At 35.8% G+C, this 22,381-nt stretch overlaps 1 protein-coding gene across 3 annotated transcripts in view; it reads right to left on the minus strand.

Moving 5' to 3' along the window:
• LOC134528153 (receptor-type tyrosine-protein phosphatase T-like) overlaps positions 1-22,381 on the minus strand; it is a 93,767-nt gene that overhangs the window by 36,198 nt on the left and 35,188 nt on the right. For all 3 annotated transcript variants that reach the window (XM_063361497.1, XM_063361496.1, XM_063361495.1), the window contains 6 exons: positions 22,257-22,381; positions 19,439-19,646; positions 15,409-15,464; positions 13,469-13,670; positions 5,774-5,976; positions 2,947-3,152 (listed from right to left, as the gene is read on the minus strand). In XM_063361497.1, coding sequence (XP_063217567.1) covers positions 2,947-3,152; positions 5,774-5,976; positions 13,469-13,670; positions 15,409-15,464; positions 19,439-19,646; positions 22,257-22,381 — 1,000 coding nt within the window. The remainder of the gene's footprint in view (positions 1-2,946; positions 3,153-5,773; positions 5,977-13,468; positions 13,671-15,408; positions 15,465-19,438; positions 19,647-22,256) is intronic.

The following is a 22,381-nucleotide window of genomic DNA, read 5'->3' on the forward strand; positions in this document are numbered from 1 at the left end:
AAGTTTTGGATAAAAATTATAAGATTAATACAAAATTTACAAATATTCTATGTTGTTCCTATGAAGGGAGTTATGATTTTTTTGTCCTCCAACACTTGCAGTTATGGTTGGTTGTATCAAAAACTTAAATCAGAGGCTATGCTTCTCTCCTGTGATAACGAGTTGGTTAGGATGTTAGGGATGTTAGGCTATTTGAGGCAGAGCATAAGCCCCGGAACAGAGATACGTTCCTGTAAAGATAGTTGGGGTCACGGAAGTAATGTTTGAGTCGTTTTTGAAGAGGCCGGACCTGAGCAGATGTTGTTGACCTTATGCTAGACGTATAATTTTATGTTTTGACGGTAGATAATTTGAAATAACGTGTAAGTTAACTTTAAGGACTTAGAATGAGTTTTAACGTTGTAGAAGATTTTGATACCCTCTAGCTGGTCGTAGATCAAAGCGTTTGTAAATAAAGATCCCCTTTTAGTTCATTCAAGTTAAAGTACTTAATTGTAAAGCAACTAATAAGACTGATTTTCATAATGCCCTAGATTTTATTTATTTAGTTTAAATGTAAAAGTTAATACTTTTGTATGAGTTTAAGATCTCGTGTAATAAATGCACTTTCTTTAGAATTAATTGTTTACTCATTTTTTTTAAGGTAATTCCTTCTCTCTCCAGACCTCCTGTACAGGGGGAGGAACCTATTATTTTTAGATCCCGGGTTGTGAACAGTTTTGATTACAAAGTACCTTTTATGCCAAGCGAGTTACGTTTTATGAGTTTCCCCCCCCCCCCCCCCCCGCCCCTCAAAGTAATAGATTTGTTATTGTTTTGATTAATCATCACCACCAATATTTTGGTTTAGGTTCTCTCACTCCCCAGACATACCGCTACATTTGGTGGAGTCTGCCGGGTAGGACATACCGTTACCATTACGAGTTATAATACGTTCAAATGGATGTGATATTTTTCTTTTCATGGGAGTTACAGCAATTTTTCTGTTTTTCAAGAAACCTTCCTCATTCTACCCTTTAGGTCGGCTATTACCCATTAACGAACTCGACCAAGATCAGTTTGGAAGTGATTTGTGAAAAATTGCAACAGTTATTGTGTCCACAAAAAGTGATATACACACACACACACATAAACCTTTGAGTTTACAATGGTTTTGGGGTCTATGGACCGTGAAACAAAAACCTACATAAAAATTTTCTGAAATTTACATCATGGTAACAGCTACAATAGGCAGTATTTCTTTGAAATCTAGCTATATAAAAATAAAAGAGATTCCAAAATTTTATAACTTAGTTTAGTGAAATGTATAACCAATTTTACCTATTGGTCTCTTTTGTTCCTTAGAACCACCAGAAAAATACACTAAACATTATAATAGCGGACATGTCACTAACTCACATATTATTCTGCACCATGACAGTACTCTAAGAACAACAAATACATAACTTATAGGTAAAACAAAACCCACACATAAATTTCCTTGATCTTCAGTCTTAACATCCATTAACTTCTTAAGAAACATTATTTATCAGCTGTCAGTTATGTACCAGTGTTTAGAAAAAAAAATCATGTTTAGATATTGCTTAATGCTACCAACACTGTATATTATGTTATTTGTACCCTTTCAAAATAAGTAAGAATGTAAGTCATGCAGCTACAGTGTCAAAATAATACTTCAAGATAAGTCTTTCTACTAAACAAACTAAAAATTTTATAATATTGTCGTGAGGGGGAGTTTCGAATCAGCATACGTTTATACCTTGGGCGCCACCACGTGGATGGGCATGTGGACCCGGCTACCGACTGTGTCCCAGGACCGTGACGTGACCCACGTGGAGCTAGGCTTGACTTCCCCCTGCTAGCACTCACCGGCCCGCTCTCAGCGGCGGGCACGCTATGTTACTGCTCGTGGGGTCTTGAGGCGCCCCACACACCTCCGTCTCTGTGCTGGGAAACTCGTGGTCAAGAATTTAGTGCAACGAGTCGGGTGAATATTGAGCTTTATTGGCGCCGACATGTACACTGACGACGCACACAGTCCAGCTTTCATGCAGACCAGGACACTGCGTGGCCCGGCTCCGAAAGTATAAGTCCACCGATTATTCCAAAACGCTCCAGGGAGCTTTAATTAATTAATTTACACAGTCTGCTGCCGGGGTAGGCCTCGAAGGTTGATTAGAAAAAGGTTTAAAAAAATAGTTACGATGGTGGATGTTAACGGATCGGTTACGAGCAAAAGTTGAAGTCGAAGAGGTGCTGAGGTGCGTCCTACCCCGCACTGCAAACGGAAGAGACTGCCCCGGGTCCCGGGTGTCATGGCCGCAGGAAGTGCTGAACTTACCATTAGTACATTAATATTAAAGACAGTTAAACATAACTATTAAAACCTTTTAAAAATTACAAGTTAATTAAGATTTAAGGATTACATATTACAGATATTTAAGAATTACATTATTTAAAAAAAATTCAGTGTCCACTGCTCCAGTTAGGGTGGGCGCCGAAAGGGTTCACGCAGTGCGACCGGACACTTGTACACACACACACTTGTTGGCAGGAGGCTTGAAACAGAGGGTGTCGGTGGGAGAAGAGGGGGTCGGCAGTGGCGTGAGGCACATCGGGCTTAGGGAGGGCGTAGTCCTGGTCGACGTCAATATTAACTCTCATCAACAACCCATTTGCATCTGGGTAATTTTCCACTGCCTAATATGAATCAACAAAAAATATTAACTTATTTGTTTTGACCTGTCGTATGTAAAAATCTTTTTGTCAGTTTATGTTAGGCAATATAGAAGTTTGGTTAGATTTTTACAGTAACAACACATTGACAGTGTCATTAAAATATAATAAATAAAATAAAATGTTAATGCTGCATATGCTTCAAATTTTCTAACACTAAACTTTAACTAAACCAAAGTCAATGTTAAAAATGAATTTTAAAAAACTTACCTAGTGTTTGTAAGGTACTCTGAAGCTGGTGGCAAAGAAATGTCCACTGTGGAAGTAGTGAAACTTTTTGGCACTACGGACAACTGTTCCGTAAAAACAGGTTCAACAAGTGGTGTCTTGAAGCTGAGAGTAGAATTTCGCCCTTCAGAAACTGTGACCCCAGACACGCTCACTCGGTACAAAGTTGAAGGGTATAAGCCCTTAAGCTAGGAAAACAATAAGGCAGAATTTAGCAAAATAAGGTTTGTAAGCATGATAAATACAAAAAGGTTTCCACTAAGGAAGGTTTTATAAACTACACAAGGAACGCAATGGTACAATAATGCAATAAACAACCAACGCAAGAAAATCAAGATTGTTTATAAAGCACTAAAGTTGCAAGATGTCACCAACCCTACAACTTAAAATTGTAAAACAACAGAAAACCAATTTCTTTCCTGAGCTTCTTATGTTAATTCATGTTTATCATGAAAACATATGAAACTGTCAATAATTTAATATAAAAGTGTTATCGTGGCCTTCTATTCAAACAATATCTGCTGTTTTAAACGTTTCGGAACACTTCACTTCAAATACGGAAGGCAAAAACGCAAAACAGTTGAATATGGGCTGATGCTTGCATTGTTGTGTCCTTGCATCTTGCGTAGTTTATAAACGGGTACTTGAAAACATAGTTATTGAACTTCTTACACCTAGCACTTCTTATGTTCTCACACAGTATAATAAATCACAAAGGCACAAGTGAAAAGTGAAAACTGTTTTGTACAATAAACAGCCAAACTAATGTTTATATAATGAGTTAGTTCACCATTCATTTTCAGTAAACACTTTACTTTAATAAATAAGTAAAAACAATTTCAGAACAATAAAACAATACTGATCCATACCCAACAAACAAGGCAGTGCTATGCTGTCCTCATGAAGGAACCAGTAAAATATTGTCAAAAAACAGAGGTAAAAAAAACTTAAGGCTTTATTGCTTTATTAGGAGGGGATAAAATAAACACTGCAATATGTTGTAATTCCATCACATTTACTACACAGAACTCTTCATCTGGACGTCTGTGGGCCAATGAGAAACCCTCAACCAAACAAGTATCGAATCACATGCAAACTATTTGAGATGACTCACAAGTCAGCAGCCAATGAAAACTGGCTGAATATGCCCAAGTATACAGAGAACATATAGACTATCATGAAGGTCATGAAAACAGCGAATTTTTCCAGTCTCTAATCATCCTCTGTCTCCAGAAGAGTGACAAAGAACTAAGGCTTACTCAGGGGTAAATTCAGAAGACAAGGGGGGAGGGGGCAGGAGAGAGAGAGAGAGAATGAACAAACTGCTGCTAACCCCTTCCCTTCTGCTGTGACAGTAATAAATGTTTTTACTTACATGTCACCAATAAAAAAATTCCAATGAAAAAAGTGTTTCAGGTAATTTTTTTTTTAGGACATAATGTCTCTTTAACAGCATAGTAATAATAGACTGGGACGGTGAACAAAAAAGTATTAAGGATATCAGGGAAGGAATCAGGTATGGCTTGTTCGAAAACAACCTGCTGCCCAGGAACAAAACGTGCTAAACATAAAATAATGGCACAAAATGAATTGCCCTGTGTTTCAGTGCTTCCATTTATTTAAACTATAACAATATTCTTTAAAAGCAGAAATTAATTTGGTCAATTTTTTAATATTTTTTTTACTATGTTTATCTGTGCTCTACTTAGCCATCAAATATTATATCTATCTCCATTGATAACTGTTCCTGTTTCACTAATCAATGAATAAGTTTATAGTAGCATGTTCAAATAAACTTTACCAGTAAATGATTTAAAAAAAAAACTTTCAGTGAGTCTTTCAGTACCCACCAGAGATGTATAACATCTAGCCTAGGTGTTTTCTCATGATACAAGTACACTTATAATATAAAATTTGGACACAAAATTTAAAATAATAGCAAGCATGATAAATATACAAAAAATTAAGTCTTCAACTTCACTTCTTGACGCCAATCACACGTAGTTTCCGCACCCGCCCCTAGAATTCGTTGCCGGAGCAGCTACGTTGAATATTTAATCATTTGAATTGCAAAGCAAAATTTTAAACTCCAAAACAGCTCTGATAAAAGCAAAAATGACTTTTAAAAAATATTAAACCCTGACTTTGGACCTGATTTTCGACAAGGAATTTTATTTAAATACTGCCCACCTTGTTAAAAGTCATTAAACAGTTAATACTATATAGTTTCCCTTTCACTTTGTGAACTTTGATTCATGCCATCTGCCACAGATGGCAGCACCGTGGTTACACATTTTTTGTTCCATGCCACTTCCATTCCATTCACAAAATTAATCTTACTAAATGCTGTATATCAAGAGATAAGATGGGTAAGCTTCCAAATAAATTTGCATTAAACTTTAACCTTACTGACTACTGTTAAGTCTGGATTGGCCAGTGTATTGAAGCTTTAAGCAAACAGTTCTGTAATGTGGAGTGCAATCAAATATTCAGGGCCACCAACAGAATGACCCGTACACAGAACAACAAAAACCATAGTACCAACTATTCCAGCAGTTTCCTGGGGTGATTACTGGAAACCATGGAAAATTGAAAGGAGACATACCTCCTACAATACAGCTGTATACTTTTTTTTCTTTTAAATAACAAACAATAACAGTTGTACAAAAGGTCTCAGGTCAGAGCCAGAGCAAAGAATTGGTTTGTATTGGCCACCCAAACCTGATCTCAACACAGGACCACCACTGATTAACAACAGTGTGTGTGCGCGCGCGCACACACACACACACACACACACACACACACGTACCTGATGAGTGTAGTCGCCTTTTTCCACACCGTGTTCTTCTCTGATTTCTGGCACATTCCCTCTGAGGAGCCACGTTTCTTGCATCACCACCACCACGTTGAATTTCCTCAAGATGCCGTTAACTTTGTTTGGCTTCTGCCACGCTATAGTTGATTCATTGCCAGAAATGGAAACTATATTCAGATTGAGTGGCTCAGTAGGAGCTGGAAAACAAGTGATCAAAACAAGAAGAGATAAGCATTACCCCTGATAATACGTTAATACAAATTCAATATACCGTGAGTCTGAATTCAACCGAGCAACTTTGGCTGCACGTTCAAAACAAAACAAAGAGTTGAAAACATAATATGACATATTGCCTATAGTGTTTCCACTGCAAAGCATCAGCAGAATACATATAAATTTGCAATATGAAATTTTAGCTGAAATTTGAAAACTTTCTATTAGTAATTCAAGGAGAGTTTATGAAATAAATCGAGCATGAATACTGAATTTTAGGGTGGGGGGGAGTAATTGTCTACCTGTCTGAAATGTGTGTTTTATAATAAATAAATTAAGAATTACTGCCAGTGGCGAGGCGTGAGGTTTACATGATGGGAAGCAACAACTCCGTTCATCCCAAAACATGTTCGCATGGGGGGGGGTCCGGGGGCCCTCCCCCGGGAAAATATGGATTTCAAGGTACAAAAGACTGCTATTTAAGTAGTTTTCTTAACTGAACATTGACTATTCTACAGGTAGAAAAATTGATATTTTTTTTAAAATTATAAATTATTTTTGAAAAATAATAATGTTCGACTTACATTATTCTGATAATAAAATACCTGCTCTACATTATTTATATACTAAGTGGGAGTGTATTATCATCGATAACGGGTACAAAATATATAAACACACAACACATGGCAAAGTAAGTACTTAAAATAAAGAGAAGAACTTCATAAAAATGTACTAGAATAGTAAAAATTAAATATTGGTATTTTTCGTACCAACACAAAAGAAATTATCTTCATACGTGATCAGAAACTCTGTTAACTGGTACGTGTACCAAGAAACTGGCACGTCAATCATTCCTGAAACGCCACCTCGCCACCTGCCGTGCCGAACTGTAGCAGACATAGCCGAAGCAGTCGGCGGAAGAATTCCACCATCTGCTTCGGCCATGTTCGCTTCAGTTCGACAAGAAAGCGTTACCTTCGTAGCTTCTACCACATATTTTTACAGCCAATCCCCTCCTCGAACCTTTGTACCATGCCACCCCCCTTCCGAAAGGAAACTACTACGGCAGCCTTCCTGCTGAAAGCGGTCTTACCAGCGCTTCTAAACCTAGCAACGCTTCTAAAACAGCGTGTTTTGTGTGTCAACGAGTTATTTTCTTATAGCGCACAGCGCACAGTATTGGGTCCCAAGAAGATAGTGTGAAAAATACATACACCTAACTGCACGAGCCAAAGTAAAATACTATTCTGAATAAAATATTTATTTAAAAAATACAATTTTTGGAAACTGCCTGGGCAAGCACAGCTTGCCTTGCTTGCCCTGACGAGACGCCACTGATTACTGCAGTTTTTTTTATAACAATTACTTTCCACACACCATTTGAACATTACCATTAGTCCAGACTTCCTTTTGAAGAGTGTAGCATGTCAGAAATTTTTCATAACCAATTGCAAGAAACAAGAGAAATTCCAGCGGTAGAAATAGTGGCAGATGACATTCTTGTTTATGTATGATGAAAATTGACAGAAGTTGCTTCAACAAGCAAGAAAAAAAAACTGAAAGACAAAATTCATAAAATGATGCAGATAAGGCCCAAGCCATTCAAGACATGCCAGCTCCACAAAACCAAAATAAAATACATAAAACATTTGAGGGTTTTATTAACTACCGGAATAAATTTTTAACACACTTGGCTACTGTTTGCAAGCCCATAAGACAGCTAACCCATTAGGATGTTCTATGCTTTTGGAATCATCAGCAAGAAGAGGTATCAGCAGATGTAAAGAGACATATCCTCAGCACCAGTACTACAGCACTACAATACTATGATGTAGAAGTGTCCGTGTCATTCAGTGCGATGATAGCATGTACAGACTGGGAACAGTGTTGCTTTAACATGACAAAACTGCTGCATTTGCATCCAGAACTCTCACGAAAACCAAAAGGAACTATGAACATATTGCCAATGAAGCTTTGGCTACCTACTACGCTTGCAAAATGTTCCACTGGGGGAGAATGGTCACATTCATCAGACACACAGATCACAAACCAATTGAGACCATTTTTAAGAAATATATTCATGAGGCACCTACATCTACTAAAAAGCTAATGTTTAACTTTCCAAAATTATACACTGAACGTCACACATGTACGAAGCAAGGAGCAAGTCCCAGCAGACCATTAAGTATCACTCTGCAGGAATGCAAATAATGGAGACTCTAACTTACAGGTTCAACAGTAACTTCTTAGTCTGGAGAGCACAAAACCAGTTACGAACATCACATCACAGATGTGATGGTAATAAGATAGAAATGAACACTACAAAAGCTGAAGCACTTTGTTCAGCATGGATGGACATCTGAGAAAACCAACCTGCTTTCCAAGCATACAGCAGTTTTACCACTGCAAAGAGGAACTGAGTTACCACACACAGTGAGGTTTTATTTAGGGCTCTCATTGTCCCAACAGAGAAAACAAAAGTCATGTTAAGAAATATATATGCAAGCTATGTTGGCCTAGAAGCAATATCACGAAGGGTCAAATCTAAAATACTGCATTAAAACAGCACAACTTGCCTTGCTTTATCAGGCAAGCCAGCAGTACTTCTACTCCAGCTGCACCTGACACCAACTAAACCATGACTAAATGTTGAGATGGAATGGCAGGAAACAGTTCTCAATTATGTAGACTATCTGGATTAGGCCACTGACCATCGGGTCCAAATAATAGAGAATCCCAAAGTACATTTCAGCCGATATGTCATTCCTGAATGGGTTGCAACAGACAATACACCACAAAACTGCAAGTCAGAAATGTGCAAACTTTGAAGAATAGTGGCAGTTCTGGCCTTCATCCTAAAGGCAAAAGCGAGGCAGAAGCAATCGTTAAAAAACCAAAGGTTCTGCTGAAGAAGTGTTAAGTTGCCGATAATACAGACCCTGCACCAGCCGTACTTGAATGAATACATACCCACACAAGGCACGAAAACCAGTCCAGCACACAGATGCATGGCCAGGCGCTCGAGGACGCTTCTTCCACTGAGGACAAACAGCTTCAACAGAAAGGAACAAGCAAAACTGGATCGAAAAAGGCAACATAAGGGTATGACAGGAAAACACGCCAAACCAAGGGACAGGTAGTCCTGGTGCAACGTAACGGAAGGGCAGGCAGTCGTGGACCAGAAGTTTGGCAGAAGAAAAACAATCTACCACTTCATGCAACTTAAAAGTGGAAGATGGGCACGCAGATGCCATTGCACCATGATACGACTACTTGCGGAGTCCACAAAGATGAACCTGGTCCTGACGGAATAATGGTCTGGAGGAAAGCAACCTCTCATCCAGCTCAGCGTATAAACAACAAATCCCAGTCACTCTGATGGACGAACAGGGCAGAAAATCTTTGTCATCTAAAAGCACATGATCATCTGCTGCACAGGTGGTGAGGTTGGCCCCCACAACAGAGTTCAGTCAACACACCTTCAAGACTGAGGAATCAGCACCCTAAATAGTGCATAAGAGTTCTGTGAAACAAAGACACACACAAAAAAAAATCAAGGCAACTAGAAGACTTTTCCAGACTCCCGGAAGTCCCACTGCCTGTTGTGTTAGGGCTGACTCCCGATGTCTGAAGGGCGCGATCCGCCTGGCAGGCTTCACCTCCAGTGCCGGCTGCATTTCGGAAGGCATGGGATTTTTGAATTAACAAAGCTAGTTCCGTAAACCTATCATCACCAAATAAATATCTTCCCTGCCCCGAGGTAAATAAAATTTACAGCCACACCACTACAACACGCGCGACAAACCAAGGGCCACGCACACGTCGTAGCACCTTGCCAAGGCAGAATCATGAAGGTGAACTGGTAAACAACAATATATATGGAAGTGGTGAACAACAATATAGTCTGGGAACACGATGTAAAAAAAAAAGGCTCCCTGTGGCAAATTTAATGAAGGCACATTACCTGTTGTACCATTTAATTAATAAAAATATGTTAGTAGTTTGATCATTTCCATGGCACAGCTAATATTATGGTATTTATTCACTTTAAAAACTGCCTTATCTCGGTTGCTAATCACACCAATTTTTAATTTTGATACTTCTTTGGAAAGTTATTTTTAAAGGCTTAAAGATATGTCCTAAGGATGTATTGTGAAAAACCATTATTTTGGTTGACACCAGAATTTAAGGTAAAAAAAATTTTTAATGGTAGCAAAAATGTTTGAAATGTTGTTTTAGCCTGTAATTGATTCATTTTTAATTATTCATCATGAAAATTTATATATAAAACTATCAATAGTGTCTGTAATAAAAACCAAAATATTTAAAAGGACTAGCTGCATTTTCAGGATATATTACCACATTACATTATTTAACTATAATAAAATTTTAATAAATTCAAGAACTAAATGAGTACAAATATGTATGCAATATAAAGCTTACATATTAGCCTCATCAGCTTAATCACTATCTCTGTCTATGTAAGTAGGTAGATATCAATTACCACAATTAGATTTATTTATCCCCATCGCAACTACACATTTCTCTGCAGGGCAGGATGTGACCAACTGGATTGGGAATGAACGTATTTTGTTCACCAACTTGATACATTAAAAATTATCTCTTCAGTGCACCTGCACCTAGTAGGCGGTAACTTAACTCTGAGGGCTTTCTCGGCCTTGAACAGTGGCTACCATAATTCTAAAAGTAATGTTGGTAAGGTGTGCAGTCTGATACTCAGAAAATAAATGCCTCCAACTGATTCCCAATATCAGGTACTGAGTCACTGGTACCGATCTTCTGCAAGGTAATAAAGTTCTTCCCCTGCTAAAATAAATGATTTTTTCAAAATGATATTTTTTTTCTTTACAAAAAAACATTTGGTGAAGTCACAACATAGTAATGCATAAAATCCAATATATTTATGTTTCATGCTGATATTATCTCACCTGATTATGGCATGCAGATTGTGTTTTCCAGAAGTTCAAGAATAATGCCTCACTAGCAAAATTAAAATATATGTGTCTTGAGCAAACATTAGTAGTGTAACTGAACTTATGTCTTTGGCATTAAGGACTTTTTTGTGTCACCTTCTTCTTGACATCTTTCTAAACAATCAAAAGTGACCAATGCGTTGCAGAAACTTAATTACATCACAAGAGAACATTCTTTACCTTGCTGCTTTCCTAACATGAATTAGAGTTCTTTGTGCAAGTTAAGTAATTCAAATTTGTCATGCATGTATTAAATAGATTTTATATATATATATATTTGAAATTTCAGCATTGTCAAATATTTTGTAGTGTTGCTACACATCCATGGAGCCTCTTTCTTCTTGTAAGACTCTAGATTAATTTGTCTAAGGACATGTAAAAACAATATAAAGTTTATTATCCTGCCAATATTTTCTTTGGATCATTTGGCTTAATACATCAGCAAGATCTTCACAGGTTTTCACTGACTTTAAGATATTAATTAGTTTACACAATTTTTTTTCCATCTTGTGCAAACATGGATCTAGACACACAAACGTTATGCATCAAACTGTGTAACAAAGCCAGCAAGCATTCTTCACTTTTATTTGTTTGTAGGTAGTGGAGCATAGTTTTAGTTTCTTCTTTTTTACACATGTGCAGAGTCAGACTGATCCATCAAGTATTGAATGACTTGAAGGCCCCATACAAATGTGTTAATGATTAAATTTGGCTATCGTCTGATGTGATGTACTTGCTGAATATATTTTTTTGTTATGTTCATAAACTTGTGACCCTTTAATTGATAAGGATTTCCAATACACTACAGTTTAATTGCAGGATTTAAATGGCTTTATATTAGGCTTAAGCAGCAGTTTTATTATTAATATGGTGCTTTATAGTTTTCTGTTTGAATGAATCACCAGACATACTCAGTGTTTCTAGTGATACCCTTTGAACCCTAATGTTCAGTTACGAATTCTATGTCTTTGAACTAACATCATTTGGCAGGCAAGGGCTCTATTAGCATCCACCAATCTTATTTAATATTTAAAGTATTTAAACCTTTATCTTTTATCTTCGAGGCCTACTACGAGTGGTAAACTTTTTCGTTTCAAAATTTAGGTTTGATAAGGATATTTTACACCGATCGACGTGACTAATTTCTAGGCCAGGTCACGTGGTGTCCTGGTCAGCACCTGAGCTGCATGATTTGCCATTGGCATCTTTACAGTTAAATACATACCGAGTGTTTTGTTAATTGTACTCCCGAGTGATGATCTGCGGGAATAGAAACCCTCTCACCAGGAACAGTGAGTATTTTGTCTCCCAGCCACGTGTGCCGCTGTAAAGGGACCGAGGTGTGTGGGACGCTTGGAAAACCCATCGACGACCACTGTTCAATCGTGAGACAGCGTGCCTGTCGCTCAGAGCAGGCTAATAGGGTAGAGTTTAACATCTTAGAGCGGGACCGAGCCTAGCTCCCACACGGAGGCTGTCACGACCCAGGAACAGTCATAGTGAAGTCCATGTGCCCATCCATGTGGTGGCGCCTAACTAATTATGTAAAATTCCCCACGACAGCAGTATGTTGTACAATATATTTCATCTTGAAACATAAGAAATAAAATTAATAAAACTGCACATATTCAATTCACCAAAACTAATACTTAAGCGTTAATTACAATACCAAAATATTACAACACAACACCGCAGAGGGAAAAAAAAGTCAAAATTGGACTAACCAAAACACTTTTTTCTAACCTAAATCCAGTTATAATTCAAAATATTTGTAATTTGTTTGCAATGCATGCTTAACACATATCTTTTAGCTTTTACAAATAATTTTCCAACCAGGTATCAAAATTAAAAATTGGTCAAATCGCAACCAATTTAAAGCAGTTTCTTTATGATGCAATGCAACAGTGGATATCTTCAATGACATCACTACACCTGTGAGTGTGTCACTATGGAATTGATCAAACTACATGTTTTTACTAATTAAAAACAGTACCTTGTTGTTGGTACCTTTCCTTCATTAACTTTGCTTGAACTCTGAATGTTGCCAGTAAGAGTCAGAATAATCTAAACAAAAAACAATACTGGAACTAATCTGAAGGATAAAATATAGTTTAAATTTTAATACTGTTTAATTCAATCAAAAAATATTATTTTGATACGTAATACTTTATTTTCAAACTACTTAAAAATCATTGGAATCATTAAAATGATCTGTCAAAAAATGCTAGTTTTTGTATTATAATTTTTTAAATAATAATTTGCATAGTTATATTATAGTTCTTAACTATTTAACATGTTTAGGTATTTAATGTTATGAAAAGTAATTATGTGCAGATGAATATAATGGTTAATTACATTAGAGCAGAAGGCTATACAATGGAGTAAAATTAGATTCCCAGCACAACCTACAAACATTTTTTTCAATTACAAATAAAACAGCTAAATATGCTTAAAAAAAATAAGGAAAATCAATTATGCTCACCAGCCTCTAGTGTATACACCACTTGTTCCCATTTCACACCTATCTTCCAGCGCACAACTTTTACAGTATATTTTGTGTATGGTTCCAACAATTCGAAATCCGGGTTATAATAATGATGAGCATATAAATATTGGCTGTTGCCATCTTCATACAGTTCAAGAGTATAGTCAGCTGGGTCACATGACACACTGTTGTTTAACTCCTGTGAATAATAAACTGTGTCATTATTCAAGTATACAGAATACCTACATCACACAAAATATTACAACTCAAAAAATACCAATGTTATATATATATATATATATATATATATATATATATATATATATATATATATATATATATATATACATACATACACACACACACACACACACACACACACACACCTCAGATTCATAGAGCAAGCTCATTTAAAGCAGATTTTCTAAATGTGACAGAAATTTTAATGTGTCTGTCTCAAATAGCATGCAATAAAGACTTCTAAAGTGTCCGCCACTTTTTATTGGTAACAACAATTTGCCATAGCACCAAACAAACAAAAAAGTCACTAGTGCAGCTAACAACTGCTTCATTTAGAGTGCAAGTCATTTATTGAGAGGGGTTGATTTTGCAACAATAAGAGGCCAAATTATATAATGAATAATGATACACCGAAATACCTTAACACCAAAATGGAACCTTAACACCAAAATGGAAGTCAATATAATACATAACACCAAAAATCAAAGTAAAACATGACATGCAACAAATTGAACCTGAATTACATATTTTTTGTCTATTCTAACATAAAATATTATTCAAACTTTTTGGTTTAAACTTTTAAAAAAAATTTAAATAATAATGTACTATGTACAAAAATTTATTTATTTTATAGTGTATGATTTTTTTTTCTAAGCATATCGGAAAAATTGAGGATGTAACAGATTTTTGCTAGTTATTAGTTACGTAAATAAAAGTCATCAATATCTGATACCATATAGACATATCTAAAAGGCTAAACAGAAACACAGACTTTCACAATCGCATATTAATTTTTAGATTCATATTAACAGTACTATTATAATAATAATAAGAAAGTGACAAAAGGTAATGTTTAAATTTTAAACTATGTTAGGATCATAAAGAAAATGAAACCACAAAATATATAAAATATTTTTTTCTCACTACTAATAATATATTGGTTTAGCAGTTCCAATAACATTGTTTCTTATTTTGACACATAAAGAGTGATGTATGTCACAATAATTAGAGTATTTTTATTTATTTATGCACAATAATAGTGACATGTACCAAATTAATAAAAATAAAAATGAAATCTAAACTTTTTCACAATGAAATTGGTCAAAATATAAAAACCAAAATCTTGTGGGTCTGCCAAGTTTTCCACATGCGAGAAATCCGGGTTTTTCTGCCTCGCCATAAATTGAACCTGGATCGCATTGGTCAGAGATGGAGGATACGACCAATCAATCATGATAACACCTTGAGTGGCAAATTTTCACCACATAAGCCAAGCAGGACACAAGAAAATACAATCAGCCAAAATTAACGATCTAATTACTAAAAAATAAATAAACATTGCTTAAGAACTTTTATTTTACGTAATATTTATTTGTAAATAAATATAAATAAGTTTAGGTTATGTAAGGGCTTACAAGGTTTTTATCATTTACCAATAATACTGATTTTCATGCAATTCAATATAAGGATGAAGTTTTTTTATTTTTTTAACTGACATCAAAAAATTGACTGAAACTATACATCACAGGTGTAATTAAAAAATAAATTGATAACCAAAAGCAATGAAAATTTGTACAAATTATTTTACACTGTAGACATTTTGTTGCAATATTATATTCTGCACTAATATCTCCTTCATTTTAAATTTTTAACCTAAGCCACTACACTTGCAAAATAGGGCCAATTGTTGTACTTACATGCAAACTAACTTTTATAAATGTTTGACCAGGCACTAAATTTTCCACTTGAACATCTGAAAACAAATTTTTTCAAAGTAAAAATCAAATCAATAAAAAAAGTTTTGTTGCATTACTGGAAAAATAAAAAAATAAATTTATAATAGACACCGCTGTAAGAAAGCCACTTTAGAGACAAAATCACTCAAACATGACACACACATACACTAAAAATGAAACACATTTCCTTAACACATGGTCACTTAAAATTATTACCATAAACAGAACCAAGGGAAACGTAAATTTATGTAGATATTAATATTTAAACATACCGAAGTAATAGAGAAAGCTAAATCAAAAAAAAAAATTGTGATCCCCTTTTCGTGTAACGTCATTCACAAGGGAAAATTAAATTATGCAGCAAAAACCGTGAAATTTGCACCACACAAATATCACAACAATAATCATGGTAAAAAAATAGAGGAAAATAGGAAAATGTGGCACATGATCGACTGACTGACTGCTCATTTGTATGGTTTTGCCACATCCTAGGATATTTGGCCCTGAAAAGTATAAATTAAGTATCATAATACAGCATGGACATTACCTTAACATATCGACACTCAACATACCTTTTTTTCCTAAGCACACAGCATTTTCCCCAACTGAATGAATGGAATGAATGGAATTAATTAATTAATTAATTAATTAATGGACTAGGGCATAACATCTGATATATATATGGGTCATCAGAGACAAACTGACCAAATCTAAATCTAAATCTAAACTAAATCTAGAACACAGGCAATAACGGAAGCTAATGTCACAAATCTTCACAGGCTTCGGCAAACTCATAACACAAAGAGATGTATGTAGGCTCACTTGACCTACAAAGGAGCTGTATGGAGGTGAATCATATAGGGGTAAAGTGTGACTGGAGGAGTGGAAAAAAAAAACCTGAACTGTGTTCCCCAGAGAGGTGCCCTGTGAGCCACAAAATAACTTCCATTCATTCATTGCAGCCATTTCGCGGTGATGGCAACCAAGCAAAGAAGGGTGGGTCAATGCACTAAAGCGGTGATTGCCAATTTCACTCTTTCTGAGGGCCAGATATCAATTTCGAAACTAATCTGAGGACCAAGCACTTATTATTAATATTCCATTCTTTATGTATTATATGTTCCATACAGTGAATAATAAATACATAAAATTTCAGCAAGTGATAAAGTAATAATAAAAAGTCTTCAAAAATTGTCTTTACAGAAACATAATAAATTTAAAAAAAATCTTTACCTTGCAATTTATAAATTACAATAATAAAAATAATACTTTTGAGTATTTCTGTGAGAATACCATAGGCAAAAAAAGACTGCTAATAGACGACGGTGGGTACGCATGATAATATTTCTTTGTCGAAAGAATCTTTAGGCGCGTCGTGCAAATCGACTCCGCGGGTAGGAAATGGCCCGCGGGCCGCCTGGCCATCCCTGCACTAAAGCCCCAAGCCAGTAATTTGTTCCACACAATGAATGAGAGACATTTAAATTAGCTAAACAAAGTAAGAACATTTCAATACAAACTGAAATCTGAAAAATGAGTTATGAAAGCTCAGAGCGGGCTGATGGGGTAGAGTTTAACATCCTAGAGCGGGATCGAGCCTAGCTCCCACACGGGGGATGTCACGACCCGGGGACAGAGTCATAACCATCCACGTAGTGGCGCCCAAGTTCACGCCTGCATTACGCCTAACTAATTACGTAAAATTCCCCACGACAGCAGTATGTTATACAATATATTTCATCTTGAAACATAAGAAATAAAATTAATAAAACAGTACATATTCAATTCGCCAAAACTAATACTTAAGCATTAATTACAATACCAAAATATTACAACACAACAACGCAGTGTAGCACAGATGGAACCAAAAAAAGTCAAAATTGGACTAAAAAAATTTTTTTTTTGAACCTAAATCCAGTTATTACTTTAAATATTTGTTGTTTGCAATGCATGCTTAAGACATATCATTTAGCTATTTAGCTTTTACAAATACCTTTTCCAACCAGGTATCAAAATTAAAAATTGGTTAAATAGCAACCATCGGCTGAGCTACAATTCGAGCTGGCCAGCCGCAGCCCTGCTCATCCCCGGTGGCAGCGTGGCAGTGTTGCAGTATGTTTCTAGCTGCATGTCACGCCCCAGGGCATCCGGTCAAGCAATGTATCTATTTACGATGCATAGTGTTTTGGTTTATGTAGCTGGGTTGTTTTTCCGGTGTGGAGGCATAAGCCCCTAGCCCAACCACTCTGATGAGGAATATAATTTGGAGGTCCAAGAGGGGTCTTAAGGGACTGAGGACTTTAAACAGCCCTTTTTGCAAAAATATTTTGTTTAGGTGGCCGAGCTTCACGAGCGGGGTTACAGATTTTCTATTAATTTTGAGTCATTACTTTACCCAAGAGTAAAGTGAAAATAAAGATCTAATGAAAAGCGATGACATATGCTAAAAATTATGACAAAATCATAAGAAGTTGTAATACAAATACACAACAGTGCAATGCTAACAGCATGGAGACTAGATTACAGTTATTTTCATTACTTAATTACAAGACAATTAAGTATGGTGAATGCTCAAATTAAATCTTAAACTCTAGTTCTTCAATAACGTTACAAGGCAATAAAAAACTTTCAAATCGCTCAAAAACAAATTAATTTAATTGGAAATATAATTTAAAATACATTAAAAAAACTAATAGGATGTTAACCCATACACCTACATAAGTAATTTTTCTGGACCCAATATTAATAATGTTTATTATAATTATACATTACAGACCATATATAATTTTACCTCCCGTTAGCCCCGCTGCCCCGTCTTCTACTGAGTTTGTTTCCTATATCTCCATCTGAGAAATTGGTTTGCCGTTAGACGGTGTTAGGAGGGGGGGGGGGGGGGGGGTTGAACTGAGTACGAGAAGCTAGTGTCTCCTTTGGCCGGGACCCAGGGGACAGAAGGGATGAATATTTCCCGATTTGTCTGGCCGTCCGTCGAAAACAGAAGCAAGCATTTATAGTGCCCCGTTCACTCGCTGAACACGGAGCTCCAAGGAAATGTTGGATGTTAGTATTCCAAGAGCCACTGTGTTCGAGAGGTAAAATAACACCCCTCCCTCCCAAGGTGGTCCCGGCAGGGTCAAAGCCGGTTTTTTTTTTGCAAGTGGTAAACATGGCAGATGTTTCCGTGGCCTGCGGGTCTACTCCGGGTGCTCCTGTTTCTTGCACACATACATTCCATCGATGCTCTATTCTTATCTCGTAGTCTTGAAACGACCCCTATTTCGACGAGATGTTACACCCTAATTTATTCTCTAGTTAGTATTATCCATATTCTTTTTTTTTTCCTTTCTGGTTCAAGCAGGGCATGCACTGCACGCCTAGAGTAAACTGAATATAATCTCACCTATGAATAATGCCATGTTTAGCTTACATTACATGCAGCTATGTACAGATATGCTAAGAATTATTGAGTTGAAGGTACAAAATTGTATTCTCAGCACAAGTGGCTGTGCTCTGTTCCATAAATATATTGAGTCCACATACATTTTTTGCTATTCATATTTATTAAATAAACAAAGGACATTAAGGCTCTGTTTTATACACTATGTTGGTTTTTTTTATTATTAACTTATTTTTCAAAGGCTATTACTGTAAAATTACCATGACAGCCTGTATAATTTCCTGTTTGGTCAAAAATTTTATCAACAGATATTTACTGAAGACTATTTGTTAACTACAAAATGATAAGTGATGATGACTGAACACTTGCGTAGCTTTTTACCACTATTAGGTAACACTTAGTAAATACATCATAACAAAATTTCAATGAATCATAAAATACAAGACAGCTGTTTAGATCAATATACAGGAATAGTCATTAAATAATAGTAATGAAATTGTAATGACAAGAAAATAAAACAAACAACATTACTTGTGAGACCAAGCCTAAAGACAAATATTTGCTTACAAATATTAAACGTAAGTAACTTCTGACCTTCACAAGTTGTTTTTCCTAGAAACACTGGCACATCATCTCTGTCATTCATCTTCTCTTCCACAAACAAAATGACACGAACTGTATAATTGGTAAGTTTACTCAAGTTCCTTAAAGTGACATTTACTTTGTTCAAGTTTACAGGAACTTTGGCTTCACTGGTCCAAAAATCTTCATAATAATCACCATAATATGATTTGATTAACTTCTGAAACATAAAAAAAAAAAAAAAAAAAAACAGTTTTTGATCAATTACTTTGTGATTATGAAGTGTGAATAAAAAAAATAACATTTTTTTTTTTTACACAACCTGTACATTTGTCTTGAATATTAGTAAAACCATCAATCATTCGGTGTTGAAGACATAAATATGATATCCACATGCCGGTAGCAAAATTATATTTTATTTATTAGAATCCATGGCAGTATAAAGTCAACCCATTTGCAAGAGAAAAACTTGGTGGGTGTTGCCATAGCTGATTTTTTCTCTCTCAGAATTCTTTTTTACCCTGATGTAATTTACCTACAGCTTCACCCCTTGCTACTTCCACCCCATTCACTACTAATCAAGCTTGAGAAAATTACAGGTCTGTCAAACACCATGAGACGGCCAACATATTCCAAGTTATCATGAGCGTAGATCTTGGGGGTTAAGGGGGCCCCGGGCCCCTCTGGAATTAAGAAGCCCCTCATTGAGAGCAGCCTGCCTGCACTTGCAAAAGCGTGACAGTGAAACGAGTTTGAAGTCAAAACTATGTTTTTCCCGTGATGAGTTTTGAACAACGTCAAAAATTGCCCGTGGTCTTTACGAGCCGTCGTCCATCTGTCTGTCAACGCCACACATCTATCCAAGCAATTCACATGACTTGATCAGTCCATCAGAATATTTTCCCAAACAAGTGCTGCCAATAATCCATGTCTTTCTCTTTAGATGTTGTTTGCTATTTATGTCGTGTTTATGTACATATTATATTAGCATTTCCTCGGAAAAATTCAGAGTCGTGATTAAATTGTTTGGACATAAGCTTTAAGAACTGCAATGTTATTATACAGAACATCTGAACGACCTACACAAACCCCACCAAAGGCCTGCATTCTGGTAACAATTCACTGCCGCGGCCAAAACCATCGATACAATCCATCCGGCCGCCCGTCCCTCAAAAGTTAGAGCTCGCCAAGCTTTTTTAAGGACAGATCGAATAGAATTTTTCAGTTCATCCGATTGGCTGCAGGTCATGTGACGGATAGACGGACAGATGGAGGGGATGGGCTATTGTATTGTATTATTCGGGTTTTCTCTATGACGTACAGCGTAAACCTACAATGTAACATGTCCAAAATAATGATTTAAATCAATCTTCCTCATTGCGAAAATCACTCAAATAACGACTATTCTGTACTCGATCGTTACGTCCCGTGGACAGCGAGGTCCTTAGACACAGGCAAACACTATTTACACAATGCCGGAAAATTGAGGGAATGAATCTGCCATGACTAGAGACAACATTATATGGTTTTATTTTTTTATTTGCAGGCCAAATTCATTTTTAAAACAGGAGATTTTGGTGTTATTGTATTTTTAGGTTATCTGGTTATTAAAAAAATAGCATAATACTAGACAAATATAATACTTAAATGTTTCATGCTACTAATTTCTCCACAACAGTGTCATTTTGACTGTAACATAATGCACATTTACAATAAATTACTTTCTTTGAATTTAATATTTAACACATTAGGTATTTCTTATTAGAGTCAAGTTTTTATTGAAAAAAAATGCTCATTAGTTTCGTGATTTTAATTACATTTTGGTGCTTTGTGGTGCATTAACTTGAAGGTGTTATATGCTTTTTGATGTTATGTCAGTTTTATCGCAATTCACCGTATAATCTTATCACTAGCCATGATGTTAACGAGGGACCATCCTAGCATTCTTGTGGAGGGATTATCTGTACTGATTACACATTTCAATAAAAATGTGAACTTCTTAAAAACAACTTGTGACAAAATAAATGTTTAAAAATGATTTATCCTCTGCCCTAAAATAATATTAACTTAATTATTCTTTATCTTTTATTTCATTTTTTATCACTGATATACTATAATAGCTATTCTTAATCATAATATATATATCTTTTTGTTGTCAAAGCTAATTCAGTTCATTTTATTTTTGTTGTTAATGTAGTTACATAATACCTATGCTTGTGGTTGTATTTGTTGTGTTAATGTTTTATTTTATAACTCTTTGTTTTGTGGCATCATGTAGTCGCTGCTTGCTGGTTGGTTCGTAACTGCTTGCAGGTGGTGTACCTACTAACACGGATGCTTCTTGCAGGTGGTGCCCACCTTCGCATAGTGCAGACATGCAGTGACTATACCTCTTGTGTATTTGTACTGTTGTGTTTTTATAATTTTTGTCTTTTGTATTTAGTATTTTCATGCCCACCGTAATAGTGCTCGCTCTGTCATCAAGTTGTTGAAAACTAATTTTGAACTGTTGTGTTAAAAAAATATTGTTTTGCCAGTTGTGGAATCATTTTCTACACAACATGCACCGTTCTGTTGCCGAGTGAGTGGACTTCAAAGCACTGCAAAAAATAGTCTATACTTCTTTACAACTTCTAACCATTTAGGGTAGAACACAAACATATGGAAAAGTAGGTAATATCAATACACCAGTACTGAATCAAGTAGCATTTATTCAATTAAATCTATATGTACACGAAAAAATATTTTGTAGAAGCTAACTAAATTAATTTAATAAATAATTATTAAAAATAACATCTCCATATATGTATGATATAAGCTATCAACTTGCCTTGTATTGTATCTGGTACGTTGTAGGCACGCCATAACCAGTGATGTCTTTAAAGTCTACTGAGAACGAAAGGCTGGTCGGGAAAGAAGCAATCAGGATTGGTGCCTTATTTAACTTGGGATAAG

Source organism: Bacillus rossius, chromosome 1 (assembly GCF_032445375.1).
Source record: "Bacillus rossius redtenbacheri isolate Brsri chromosome 1, Brsri_v3, whole genome shotgun sequence".
NCBI lineage: Eukaryota > Metazoa > Arthropoda > Insecta > Phasmatodea > Bacillidae > Bacillus > Bacillus rossius.